At 39.7% G+C, this 14,841-nt stretch overlaps 1 protein-coding gene across 1 annotated transcript in view; it reads left to right on the top strand.

Annotated features, from left to right (window-relative positions):
• Positions 1-13,512, top strand: part of PON3 (paraoxonase 3) — a 28,020-nt gene extending 14,508 nt beyond the window's left edge. The window contains exons 4-9 of the mRNA XM_001493457.5: positions 120-285; positions 4,737-4,863; positions 8,133-8,333; positions 9,597-9,678; positions 9,927-10,055; positions 12,567-13,512. Of these exons, the coding sequence (XP_001493507.1) occupies positions 120-285; positions 4,737-4,863; positions 8,133-8,333; positions 9,597-9,678; positions 9,927-10,055; positions 12,567-12,725 (864 nt within the window). The 3' untranslated portion in view covers positions 12,726-13,512. The remainder of the gene's footprint in view (positions 1-119; positions 286-4,736; positions 4,864-8,132; positions 8,334-9,596; positions 9,679-9,926; positions 10,056-12,566) is intronic.
• Positions 13,513-14,841: the final 1,329 nt, after the last annotated feature.

Below are 14,841 nucleotides of genomic sequence, written 5' to 3'. Positions count from 1 at the left end.
AAATCTAAAAGAAATTTAGAGCTTTGAACATTGTTATTAGGCTTTGAGATTTTAGCCTCCATATGAAAATGTTCTTTTGATATGTATATGTGTGCATACTTGTTTTCTATTTCTTCAAGGGGTTAAAATATCCAGGCATGGTAAACTTTGGACCAGATGAGCCAGGACAAATCTTCTTGATGGATCTGAATGAGCAAAACCCAAGGGCCCAGGTGCTAAACATTAGTGATTCTTTTGACAAAGCATCATTTAATCCACATGGAATCAGTACTTTCATGGACAAAGGTAAAGTCTGAATGCTTAAGAATGAGAGGGAAATACAAACCACTTATCCCCAACTATTCAACGTGTATGTGAAAGGAGGGGAGATGTTATTTTACCATAAAGATGTATATTTGTAAAATAATAAATGTGTATCAAAACACTTTTAAATATCGCATTAAAGAAGGAGGACTACAATTGGATGGCTCTCTCTTCCTCCTACCCATTTTTCTTCTCATTTGACCATCAAAACCAATTTGAATATTGTTCTCAGAACTCTAACCTATAAACTAAAGACCCTTTGAAAATAACTGTGTGACATTAAAAAAAAACATAAAACAATAGATAAATTAGACTTCGTCAAAATTAAAAGCCTTCTGTGTCAAAAGACGTCATAAAGAAAGTGAAGAAACAACCCAAAGACTGAGAGACAATATTTGCAAATCATACATCTAAGAAGCTTGTATCCAGAATATATAAATAATTCTTATGACCCAACAACAAAAGGCAAATAACCCAATTAAAAATGGACTAAGGATCTTAGTAGACATCTTTCCAAAGAGATATACAAATGGCCAATAAACACATGGAAAGATACTCAATATGCTTAGTCATTAGGGAAATGCAAATCAGAACTTTGATGAGATTCTACTTCACACCCACTAGGATGGCTCTATAAAAAAGACAATAATAAATGTTGGCAAGAATGTGGAGAAATTAGACCTCTCGCACTTTGCTAGTGGGATTGTAAAATGGTGCAGCCACTTTGGGAAGCAGTTTGGCAGTTCCTCAAAATGTTAAACATAGTTACCACATGATCTAGAAACTCCACTCCTTGGTATATAGCCAAGAGAACTGAAAACATAGGTCCACACACAAGCTTGTACAGGAATGTTCACAGCAGCATTACGCCTAATACCCAAGAGATAAAAATAACCCAGATTCCTGTCAACTGTTGAATACATAAACAAAAGGTGGTATATTTATACAATGGAATGTTATTTGGCAATAAAAAGGAATGAAGTACTGATGCCTGCTACAACATGGATGAACCTTGTAAACATTATCCTAAGTGAGAGAATTCAGTCACTACAGGCCGCATATTGTGTGATTCCATTTATATGAAGTGTTCATAATAGGCAAATTCATAGAGACAAAAAATTAGATTAGTGGTTGGCAGGTGCTGAGGGGCATGAAGAATGGGGAGTGACAGCTAACTGGTATGGAGATTTCTTTTGGGATGATGAAAGTGTTCTGGAACTAGATACTGGCTATGATTGCACAACTCTGTGAATATACTAAAAACCATTAAATTGTACATTTTTAAAGTGAATTTATGTGAGTTATATCTCAGAAAAGCTGTAATAGAAAACAAAACATAGTTATTAATACATTGCATAAGCTTTAAAACAATATTTCCAAATATCATTTTTTGCTTCTTCATAGTTCATAATTCCAGACTAATTTAATTTTTAAATATTTATGGGTCCACAGAGCATATAGAAAAAAAGGAAGAGTGAAATCTCACCAGCAGTCACTACACAAAGGGAAGGCCAAATGGAAGTGTTGAAATTCAGAAGTTCTAAAGCAATCTTGTTTTAACTCTTCCAAATATATACTGGAGGTACAATTATTATTAAGTGTAAATCTGCTGGAGTGATTTTCACAAATAAAAAAGAGTGATTAGTAAGCATTTCTATCCACTTATGCAACAGATCTTTGTTCAATTCCTTTCATCTACACCAACACAGACTTGTTCTTTTTTAAGTAAATGGGTACCTTTTAACATAGTTGAGTACTATTTTATTAAGTAGGTTAAATATTCCTCTAAAATTTTGTATATACTGTTTATTTGCTTAGCAAGCCCTGCCTTAAAAGATCATTGTACCTAACAATTTTGTATTGCTTTTCTGTTTACAAAGCATATGCATATATAATTTATTAATTCCTCAAAATACAATCCTGGGCCCAACCTTGACACTTCTCCTCTCCCTGCCCCATTCAGTCAACTGGTTACAACGTTCTGCCCAAATTACCCCCCAAATATCTCTCCAACCTGTGCACCTCTTCCCATTCTCATTGCCACCACACCATCCACGCCCCTACCATGTCTCCCCTGGATTCTGCAGTGGCTTCTAACCGCACCTTCTCTCCTATAACACCTCAATCCATTTTCATAAGCAAGAGTTACTTGTTATGCAAATCTGATCATATCACTCTCTTCTTAAAATTCTCCGTATTGCTCCCATTACTCTGAAGATAAACTCCAAGTCTCCAGAATGGCCTAAGTTCCTAGGCGCTGCCCCTGCACACTCCGGCATCTGAATGCTCTCTCCAGCCTCACTGGACACCACTCTCCCCCAGACTCTCTGGACAAGCCACATGGGATTTCCTTTAGTCCTATAAAATGCTACAAGGCCCAGGGCCTTTGCATCTGTAATTCCCTCTGCCTGGAATGTCTTTCCATTACTTCTGGCTTACCTTCCTCATGATTCTGGCCTCAGCTTAAATGTTACCTTCTCAGGAAAGCCTTCCCACCACCTTGTTTCAGGGTATGAATCTTGTTGTATTTCTTCTCAATGTACTCATCAAAATGGTAATTCTTGTTTTTTATTAATCTTAAAAGATACCAACCTTCTCTGCCTCTCCCAGAACTGCTCTGTAGCGAGCTCCCTCTCATCTTTAGATCCAAGCTTTCTGTCACTCTTCAAGTGGGTGCCACTCCATGAAGAAGGCATCTCCCCACTCCAGTATTCCTTTACTTACTAATTATTCCCCCCTGTTTTCTTCTCTAGAATATAATCATCATGAAAGAATACGTGACTTGTTCGTTGCTGGATTCCCAGAGTCTAGAACAATATTTGCTGCATAGTGGGTGCTTTGAACACGTGTTAAATGAATAAATGAATGAACTCTATGTGACAGGCAGGGCAGATATTAATATTCAGTTTTATAGATGCAGAAATGGAGTTTAGAGAATTGCAGTGAAGTATGACTTCACTTCTGTCATTAGTAAATGGCAGTTTCATAACTAGAACCCAAGAGGTCTTACTTCTAATCCTATGTCCTTTACCCAGGTAAAATTAGGGCTCCAGGGTCTACTTAAGCAATTCAAAAGTCACCACTTTTTTGCCTGACACCCAACTAGATGTAAGATTTTTCATTGGGGAAAGTGTAATGTGTGATCAGATTAACCTGGAGCTATTTTATTGCATGGGATAGTGTTAGAGGTAGGGTTTTTTGGGGGTTGAGGGGGGGAGTGGGGGTTGCTTTTGGTTGTTTTTTGTGAGATGGGACCAGGTTAAAGATTAAGCCTCGGGTGTATAAACAGGCTTTCAGAAGCTGAGTATATTATGATTGACATTTTATTTATTAGTCGTATAATTATGTATCTAATTCATAAGGCCAAAACATTACACATAGAAATAGAAACGGAATGAGAAGATAGAGAACTAAAGTGTTCTCACCATGCATCTTTTATGTGGAAGGAGGGGTCCAGCAGAGGGCTAAAGACGGGGTAAAGCCAAGGGAGTGCATTTATTCATGCTGTGTCTGACAAGAATGTCTGGCTGAAGGGCCATGTGGGGACTAAAATCCAGCTCTGGTTCTGCTTGCCAAGCCCCAGGCCGGGGAAGAGAGCTGGGTCAGACCAAAAGGAAGATTTGTCTGTGAGGGAGCACTTTTCCTTAATTTGAGTAAAGGGGCCTGTGTGTTTCAGGGCCCCTGAGTAAAAGCCATGCAGCTCAGGGTTCAAGCTTGCTTCATCGCATGATTGGAAACTCCGTCAAGAAAGGAAGTGGGGAGATGAACGCAGATCAGTCCTGCAGTGGGAGGATGGGGTCAGGCCCTTTAAAACCCTAGAGCTCTTTAGACCTAGAGTTCCTAAAAAGTCAGAAGACAGTACTCTGAGAAGCCAGATAACTACCCTCAATCCTGTTCACAGCAGTTCACATTCCAATATGAAAACAGATGTGTGAACATTCTCGAGGTTGGTAATACCCAGAATTGGCTGCTCTATTTTCTCTAGCATTCATATTTACATCCCATGTCGGTTGGGTTCACTCAATATACTGTTCTTGCGACTTCAGGTAGCTGACAACGTCACAATTTCATTCTCTGGTTGCAAAATGTTGCTTAATTTAAGATGTTTACACAACTCTGATATTTGTTGAGTGTGTTGCAGTGTAGGAAGTTCTCACGGGAAAAAGTTCTCAACAAAGCTTGTTTTCTTCCACTCACTGCTCTGCCACTTTGGTGGTGGCGAAATTGCTGATAAGTTATTAACCTTCTGAGTCACAATTTCTTCAGTAAAATGGGGATTCTGGAGTTTGTCTGACTTACCTGTCAGGTGGACTATGGGATCAAATGCAAGATGTATGAGAAAAATCCTCAGATGTGACCAACTTCTACACCAAGTCTAATCACAGTTGCAATAGAAGTAAACTTCTTGGAAATTATGCCTTTTTCCACTTTAGACCACACTGTGTATCTTTATGTTGTGAATCATCCCAACATGAAGTCCACTGTGGAGATATTTAAATTTGAGGAACGACAACGTTCCCTGGTACACCTGAAAACCATACAACACAAACTTCTCATAAGGTATGGAATTAAAGTATTTGCACTTCTATTCATTTTGAACTTCTGCTGTGTGTTTTGTTTTCTTTGCTTCAGCAGGCTTTCTTCAACTTTTGTTTGGTAGCATTGTTTTCTAAAGCTTTCTAAAGGTTTCCATGGTGACACTGCGTGGCACCTTGCTGGAAATTGCTGTATTCAGTATGGAATATCCTCATATTTGCCAACTTCTTGAAAGCATTGTAATCCTGTAAAGGTACTCGATTAGATTCCCAGCTTTAACTCCATCCTCCATACCACAGCAAGACAATGCCTACTACCAGGCTGTCTTTAAACACCTACACCCTTTTCTAGTTTTCTTAATAAATTGTATTCTAAAAGCTGCACCTACTGGGTGTTATAACCAGCCTCCAGATGGGTCATTCCCTTGTTCCATCTGAGCTTTAAAGTAGAATTGGAAAAAGTCTCTGGGAACATATAAAAACCCACTTTTGTTAAGCATGACTATGTTCCAGACACTGTGCCAGAATACTTAATTTCATTCTCACAATAGCCTTTAGTAATAGGCATGAAGAAACTAAGGCTTAAAGGAATTTGGGGTTAAGTAACTTGCCCAAGTTATGTAATTTGTAAGTGGCAAAACCAGAGTGTAAACCTAGATCCATCTGAATTCAAAACTAGACTCTCAATTGCAGTGATGAACATCTTTCTTACTGTCTTGAAAAGAATAGTATGTTTTTTAGTGGATAGATTGCCTGTTTCAAGGCTGTAACAAACAATGAAGAATTCATCGTTTATAAAATGGACTCAACTCTGAAAGACTGGTTTCAAAACAGTAGAGGTTAATCTTTCCATGGGATAGAATAGGAGAAGAAGAAGAAGGAAGTACACCTTCTCTCCTTTGTTATCTTTCTCAAAATCACGTATGAGTTTCCCCTCATAGCATTTGGGGACAAGAAGAGCAGAGGGCAAAAAAAGTGACAAGTTGAAGTAATTGGGTTCTGAGGCACAAAGGGCACCAGGACTGCCATGGGGTGACTGAGAAACTGTGGACAAATCATTTAACCTGTGCTTCAATTTCCTCAGCAAAATGGGAATTCTCTTATTGGCCCAATTTACCTAATGAGTGACTGTGAGGATCAAATGCAGTAACATATGACCTCACAGGAAGAGTTCCAAAGAAAGCGCAGCCTGAGAGGAGACTCAGTGCACAACTACTTTATTGAGGAGTACCATTCTAGGACAGAGAAGTGAGAGACCAGCCTAAGGCAGCAGGGAAAGGAGGGTGTTATGGGTTGAATTGTGTCCTCTCAAAAAGATATGTTGAAATTTTAACCCTCAATACCTCAGAACATGACCTTATTTGGGAATGGGATGGTTGCAGATGAAATTAGTTAAGAAGAAGTTATAATGGAGCAGGGTGGGCCCTTAATCCAATATGCCTGGTGTCCTTCTAAGTAGACAGACAGACATTCAGGGAGAATGCATGTGAAGGTGGAGAGTGAGATTGGAGTGATGCAGCTATGAGCCAAGGAACACCTGGGGCTACCATAAGCTGGAAGAGGCAAGGAAAGGCACTCCCATAGAAACTTTAAAGGGAGTATGCCTCTGTCAACACCTTGATTTGGGGCTTTTCTTCTCCAGAACTGTGGGATGATAAATTTCCGTTGTCTTAAGCTACCCAGTTTGTGGTACTTTGTTACAGCAGCTCTAGGAAACACATACAAGGGAGAGTCTCTAACAAATTCCGTTATCAGGCCAGCCACTGCTAAGTGCAATCGACTACTTGAGATCATGAGATTGTCCTCCAATAAGCAACATAAGCCTGATTTCAAGAAAGGCTGGCCAAGATAGAAAGGGAAAAGAATTTATTCATCAGTCCCATCTTCCTTTAGTCAAGAGTTTGCCTCAAGGGGGGTCAACTCCTGCACATGCCTGGTCATGCATGTGCAAATCAAGTCTGGTGATGTCCTTTGCTTTGACGTCAACATGGAAGGACAGAAGTGGGAGCAAGAGGCCCATAACAGACATGAGGTAAGGCACTGTAAGGTTGCACTATGGGAAGTCTGTCGGGTCCTATGCAGAGCTGGTTGAAGCAGCACCAGCTGGAACAGGGCATGTGAGGCTTTGTTCCACAAAAAGGAGGACTTTAGAGGTGCTCTGAAACACACATTGACCAAGCATTTCAAGGGGTAGAACAAGGTGCTATGGAAACAAGTTGTGAGGGAATTCAACTTAATCTGTGGTGTCAGGCAATATGTTTTGGAGGAAGGAATGCTTCAGCTGAGACCCAAAAGATGAGCAGCCTAATGACATTGGGAAAGTCATTGTATAGCAAAACCTCAAAGCATTTCCTGATTCACCCAAGTTTTTCTTTCCTAAATTTAATATAGAAATGTTTAGTCTTTTTTTTCACATTTTTTCAAGTCATTGCCTCTCTTTTTTCTTTTCCAAAACAGAAATGACTTTACTGTTTTTTACTGTTGAAAGAGTTAAGACGTGCTTCATTTAAAAATTTTAATGGTATTGAAAAACGTATATAAGAAAGAATAGCACTCATAATCCCACCTACTTAGAGAAATGATAAACATCAGCATGGACTGGGTTATGCTACAATAACAGAGGGAGGAAACCTAACGTCTTTAGTGACTCAAAACCACTAAGTTTTGTTTTGTTGTCTCACTTGTGCTATATATTCAGTGTAGATGATTCAGGGGCTCAGTTTTATATTGTCTTCATGTAGGGCCCTAGGGGGACCACACTCTCTATCATCAGGAAAGTTGCTGGTTACTGTGGAAGAGTGAGGGAAGCATGTTGGGTCACGTACTGGCTCTTAAAGTCTTCCATCCAGAAGCCACACACATATCTTCATTTCCTCGGCCAAAGCAAGTCATACGGTTGTGCCTAACATTAAGGGGAAGGAAAAGCCTAATTCCAGAAGGAGGAGGACCAGAACTATTGGTGAACTCCTCTGTGACCACCACAGATAATCATTATTTAGCATTTACAAGTCAACAGATTTGGAGTTTGAGGTTTATTTGTATGTTTATTTGTTTTTGCTGACTTCTGCAGAAGAGAGGAATGAGAAAATAACAAATGGCTAAAAGAATCCCCATCGGGACAATGAAAAATCATGGACTTTCTGTAGAATTCCTTAATCCATACTACTTCATGTATACTTTTTCAAATTGATGAACATATTGGTCTTTGCAGAGATTTAATGATTTTGACAACCGTCAGGAAATTTGAATACTCCTTTTCTCTTTCTCTTCCTCTCTTTTTTTTTTCCACTTCAGTGTGAATGACATTGTGGTCGTGGGACCAGAACAGTTCTATGCCACCAGAGACCACTATTTTACCAACTTCTTCTTGACGCTATTTGAGATGGCCATGGAGCTTCACTGGACTTATGTTCTTTTCTATAGTCCAAGAGAGGTCAAAGTGGTGGCCAAAGGATTTAGTTCTGCCAATGGGATCACAATCTCATTAGACAAGAAGTAAGCTCTTTTATAGTTTTTCTACCCTTTGCCCTTCACATTTTAGTGGACTCCTTGCTTAAGAGGTGGTTACTTCCTTAGACTTGAGTAGTCAACATATGTGTGGAGGGATTAGATGTGGCCAGCGTTCACTCTAAACGTGTGATCTTAAGCAAACTATTTGCCCTCTTGAGCTTTAGGCTCTCCCCAATGAAGTGAGTGATTTGGGCTCAAAGATATAAAGACCTTCTTCCAAATTCTTGTGTGGATATGATTCTAGAAACATGCTTAATTAACACACTAAAAAAGAGAATAAATGCACAATTCCTCTGCCCCTTATGAGTCTTTAACCATTTATTCTAAGTTTAGTTACCCAAAAGTTTTTATTAAAGAAGAAGACCCAAGTTAGGATTGAGCATTGAGATTGCATAAGTTTCAGACTTATTGGTATACCACAGCAGACTTTTCGATGAGAAAACACTATTTTCTGCAGCATGAAATTTTATGAGAAACACTCTTTTAAAGTGTTTAAAAATGGAAAGTGTTTAAAAAAGAAAAGAACCATGAGTATTAATATGTAAATTTGAGGTGATGAATAGAGATGATCTTTGTGGAAAACAACTTCAAGTATTGTTCCTCTTTTTAAAAGTGCTTGTGATTGAGCTTCATGATCGCCTAATACTTCTTTTCAAGCACTAACTTTTGGAAGTATAGACTCTTCTGGCCTTAGAAGAGGTCCACGTACCTCCATTCCATTTAAAGAATAAATCGTGACTCCTAAGTAATGAGACTGAGCCTATAATATGTCATCTAGAAAGATCAATTTCACTACTTTATAGTCCTATCTCATATTCAGGGTTATTTAAAGCACTTCAAGAATATTAAAAATACCACTCTATTATCTTTTTTTTATTGTGGTTTCGAAAAACATTGCAGTGACACTTTGAACTATTGTGAATTTTTTTTTTTTTTAAAGATTTTATTTTTTCCTTTTTCTCCCCAAAGCCCCCCGGTACATAGTTGTGTATTCTTCGTTGTGGGTTCTTCTAGTTGTGGCATGTGGGACGCTGCCTCAGCGTGGTCTGACGAGCAGTGCCATGTCCGCGCCCAGGATTCGAACTAACGAAACACTGGGCTGCCTGCAGCGGAGCGCGCGAACCCAACCACTCGGCCACGGGACCAGCCCCTGAACTATTGTGAATTTTTATACCTCTTCTCCAGAATAAATGTTAGGGTCATTTCTCATTACTACTTGCTTAACTGTAAACGTTATTTACTTCAAAGGTATATCTATGTAGCTGATATATTGGATAAGAACATCCACGTACTGAAAAAACATGATAACTGGGATTTAACTCCACTGAAGGTAAAAGTACCCTTGCTTGCCCACCCAACATGGCCTCTTAATGTTAGCGCGCACACTTGACCTAGGAAGGTGCTCCTTGAATGAGGGAAACATGACTATTCTAGAAGAATGTCAGTGAGACGTGCTTGCACTTCTAAAATTCAGCAGCAAAGCCCCTTGAAAATATCAATTTCAGGAGCTGGTGGGAGGGAGAAGGGGTAGGGAAAAAAGTGGAAACAATGTCTTCACTACTTCTTCTTTGTTGGAAGATAATGCAATTGGGGACCTTAGTGGATAACTTGACCATCGATCCTGACACGGGAGATATTTTGGCAGGATGCCATCCAAACGCCATGAAGCTGCTGAACTATAACCCTGAGGATCCTCCAGGGTCAGAAGTAAGTCCTATGCTTCTCTGAGCTACGGGCAAAGCTGCAAGAACAAACAATTTATTGGGGTGACTTGGGGGAATTTAGTGGGTCACATGTGATGTTCCAGAACTAAACAAATTCTACATTTGGAAAAAGCAGAGATTTTGGCAGGATGGGGAAATATGGCCCATTAACCCTTTCAGGTCACCTGGTGCTAATTTAACATCAGTGCTAGACAAATGTCCTATCTTTGCAAGGGCTGTACTTGCTCTTGGGACTAATGGGAAAATATGAGCTTGATTTTTCATATTAACCAAGACTGCCATATCTTATTTCCAGTCAGGATGTAGGCTCTGAGCAGGCCCTGAAGTTAGGCAAAGGGAGGGTCGTATGCAGAACCATCTTCTTTCACACTACCCAGCATGAAGCTCAAATGAAAGGGTTTACATGACTGCAGTCTCAAAATAAAATTAGTTTGCCAGCAAGGTTCTAATATATATGATAATGTTGAAGACTGTCTCATTTTAAAGATGTTATTTGTGTTATTTAAAATCTCTTCCAAAAAAATAACATATGCCATTGAATTTTATATGGCATTAAAAACAATAGCATAGGGGCCGGCCCCATGGCTGAGTGGTTGAGTTCTCGCCCTCAGCTTCGGCAGCCAGGGTTTCAATGGTTCAAATCCCAGGCGCAGACATGGCACCGCTCCCAGGCCATGCTGAGGTGGCGTCCCGCATGCCACAACCAGAGGCACTCACAGCTAGAGTATACAACTATGTACTGGGGGGTCTTGGGGAGAAGAAGAAGAAAAAAAAGATTTGCAACAGATGTTAGCTCAGTTGCCAATCTTTAAAAAAACAATAAGTAGCATAAAGCATTGCATTTTCTGTAGCATTGAGTTTAAGAATTAAAAAATCTCTAGTGAATTTAAATATAGATATAAATTTTTGGCACACATACTCAGAGAGTTATTCCCAATGTAATGCACCAGACTTTGTTCTAATGCTTAGGATATATCAGAAAGCAACATACCAAGATCCCTGCTCTTAAGGAGGGGGATAATGAACAATAAGCTGAAAAACAGGTAAATTATAGAGTAAGTTTGAAGGGCCTAAGTTCTATGGGGAAAAATGTGTAACAGTAAAGAGGATCAGGATTGCTGTAAACAGGGGGAAGTGCAGATCCTATTATTAAATACAGAGGGCAGGGTAGACCTCATTGAGAAGGTAAGGTTTGAAGAAAGATATAACATTTCAATCTAGGTTTGGGGAGTTGGGAAATTGAGATTCAAACCCTAGCCTAGTAATTGGCCCTGTGGGTAAATTAGAATATACAGTTATTTCTGCTTCCTATAATGCTGTTCTTCTGTTTAAAAAAACCCAACAATAATGTTTGTTTCTCTTATTAACATGTTAGTCACAGATTCTTAAAAAAAAAACACCAAAAAATATAAAAAGAAACAAAAGTCCAACCTGAGCCTAGAACCTGAAGAATTATTACCCTAAGCTAGGAAGCAACCCTTCCCTCAGATATGTGCCCCCGGAAGTGATACATAGAGCTTTCCATAAATGCCCAACAACAGGGTCTGTTTTAAGAGAATGAAAATGGATCCATAGGATGATTTGAAAATTGTTTGGATCTTTTCTTGGTCTCTATTTTAAGTTTAACCATTTGTTTATTTTAGATAAGACTTCTTTCTTCACAATCACTGACACTCTTTCCTTTTGGTAGAGGCTAATGTTTTCTACATGAGTTCCAAGCTTGAGTATTTTCATGTAACAAACCTGAGAGAAAGTTGTAGAATTTTCTCTAAGATAAAAAAACAAAACTCAACTAAACTCTATTCTAATAAGAAATGTTGATATAGACTCATGACTCATGAATTTCTAATTGGTTTTCTTTAATTCCCATAATGTCCTGTTTGAGTGAACTTCATCCAGGCTATTTGGAAAACTGAGCACTTATATATTTTCTGATTAGCAAACTAAAGTGTGTTATTCTTGGGGATCAATAACAGTAACAGGCAGTGATGTGTCAGACTGAATTCCTTAAGTATGCATTCATGGATGTGAGAGCGGCTCCAGCTGTGAAGACTACATCCTACTGTTACAAGTTTGGGTTGGCTTGCTAACTGGATGTCCTTTTATCATTTCATCCTGTTTTTCCCTCCCCATGCTGTAGGCCCAGTCAAAGGCAAGACCCTTTCCCACAGAGGAACGCTGTTTGCTCAAGAATTAGATAGGAGCATCCTCTGGTTCCTACCTCTTTCTGTAGGAGATGCCTGAACTATCAAAATTATGTAAACCATCTGTTGAGGAATTTGGGTAATGTCAGATAACTCGTCCAGTCGAGTGCATAGATATCATCCAGACATTAATACTTTCATCAGAAGAAGTGAAAAAATGATTGAAGATATACAGATTTTAGCTTATTGATTTCTGAGAAATGTATTAGTCCTGAAGTATTTGGGAAGGAAAATGTCACTAACGGCTGTTTCCTCAGGTAGTATACTAACAAATAATCTTCTCTTGACAGGTACTTCGCATCCACAATGTTTTGTCTGAGCAGCCCAGTATAAGTACCGAGTATGCCAATAATGGCTCTGTGCTTCAGGGCAGCAGTGTGGCTGTTGTGTACCACGGGAAACTTCTCATAGGCACCGTATTTCACAAAACTCTGTACTGTGTGCTCTAAACTCCAGACATCCCCAAAAGTCTGCATGTCTGGTAAAAGTAAACCCCTAATTATATAAGTGGAACTGTAAGTAAATGACAGACACCAACAAAGTGCATCTGGCTTTTCTCATGGATAGAAGTAAAGAAGCAGAGAGATTACATGATAGGCACCAAATTGCAAGTCGTTAGTGACAGCCCAACACAAAGCCAAACCTCTCAATTCTTTTTGTATAGCACCCCCAATATTCTTTCTACAGTAATCTGTGTGAGCTGTGGCAAGTGAGGTGTCCAGCTCACCTAGGGCTCCTTGAGAACTGTGTGGGAAAATTACCTCCTACATCTGTGGTGTTCTGAGCCTCCTGCAATCCATACCAGGAGAAAAGCTAATGTTTCAATATTTACAATTCCCTTCTGTTCATCTAATTGTGGTAGGCACAAATGGCCAATCAAGAGCCCAGCCCATGGACAAATGCAAGAATTGACATCTTGAGACCTACTCTTTAAACTTGCATTCTCCCCAGTACAGACACGCAGGAAATCAGGTTCTGAAAAATCTGACGGAGACAAGCCTCACTTAGAGCAGGGCAGGGTTCATTCGTTCCTTTGTAATAGATCTTAATGTATTGATATCTGTATCTGAAGTATGTAATCAACTTGGCTCTGAACTATGAGATGGGGTCTCAGGTCTGTTACCTTCAATTGCTTTAATCTTTCTCTTCTGGTTAATTCAATAAACACTCATCAAGCAACATCCCATAAACTTGGCCCTAAGAAATCCGAAATAAATAACATGGGTCTGGCTTGAATTCCTGTCTAAACCTTAGTTTGAGGAGAAAAAATAGAAGTGTCCCTTTCTCGGTCAAAAACCAAGACAACATTTAGAAAATCATTGATGGAAATCAGTATAGCCAAGTGCCCCGCCCCCTTCCCTTTTTGTGACTTTTATTGGGCAGTGGTTGGTTGATTTTTTTTTCCTCTTCTGGAGAGGCCTTTTTATTTCCTAAAGAATTTTGCTCAGTTAGATGTAAGTTTTGCTGAAAAGTTTTGTAGCAGGGTGAAATTCTACTTTTTAGGCCATGTAACCCCTTTTCTGATTTAGACAGTAAGATTGTAGTTTGCATTGCTTCAGGGGAAGAATGTCTCGGCAGAATGTTATAGTCAGTTCTCCGATTTTAAGTTTCAAAAGCCTAACCATGGGGGGGACACAGAAAGAAATAACTAAAAGCAGGTATAATAGTCTTGTTTTTCTGTCCCTAACCCTTACACCTACTAGATTAGACAAAGTTTACCAAACTAGAGAGAACGCGAAGAGCCAGAGATTGAAAGTCTAAGGGCCTTTAGGTGCTGGTGGGTCCCTGAGAATTGGCCCTGCCCTGCATTCTCCCCAGGCCAAACTAGGGAAGGCTGGATGATAAAGCTCCCGGAGAGATTTGGGGGATCTGATTGCTGAGAGACCAATGTGTCCTTTCACAGGGAGGGCCACAGGCTCTGGGCTTCACGTTCGTATAGGCACTCCAAATCCTTACGTGATTATCTTGAGCCCCTTCCCTCACTTGGCTTGGGAAAGCGAGGGATTGTTATGGAACCAAAGTAAGTCTACTTCTTGGTAAGTTAAAATCAGAACCTTCACCAGTAGTTATCACACAAAGTAAAGTTTATTTCCTGCAAAGAAGGAGCTCACAGGGAATTATTTCCCAAAGCCATGGCTTTCCAAGCATGGGAAAGCAGGGGCGTTTTATTTTGGTTGGGAATGAATAGTCAAAAGGGAGAGATGGGTATTCGCTTGCACAGGCTCAGGCTTCCACATATATCGCATATTATGGTAATAACGCTTAGCCTGCTTCTGGGACAGAGATTTTAGTATTAAAATGAAGGGCAGCTTTGGGCCCTCACTTGGTTCAGCTGTGCAGGTGCTGCTCTCGGGGTGGGGCTTCTCTGGTTCAGAGTGATTGGTGAGTGCATCTCTTAACAAAAAACGATTTGGTGAAACAGTTAAAAGCTCTGAAACCTCCCTTGAGTTCCTTGGGGCAATTAGTCGCTGACAGGATTGCCCCTCACAATAAATGCTGCCTTTTGCCGATTCATTGTCTTCCCTTTCCTAGTCTTTCTGTTTACAGTCATGCATCACTTAAGAA

The sequence above is a fragment of the Equus caballus genome, chromosome 4 (genome assembly GCF_041296265.1).
Source record: "Equus caballus isolate H_3958 breed thoroughbred chromosome 4, TB-T2T, whole genome shotgun sequence".
NCBI classification, from domain to species: Eukaryota; Metazoa; Chordata; class Mammalia; order Perissodactyla; family Equidae; genus Equus; species Equus caballus.
This window is presented reverse-complemented; position numbering and strand designations above follow the sequence as displayed.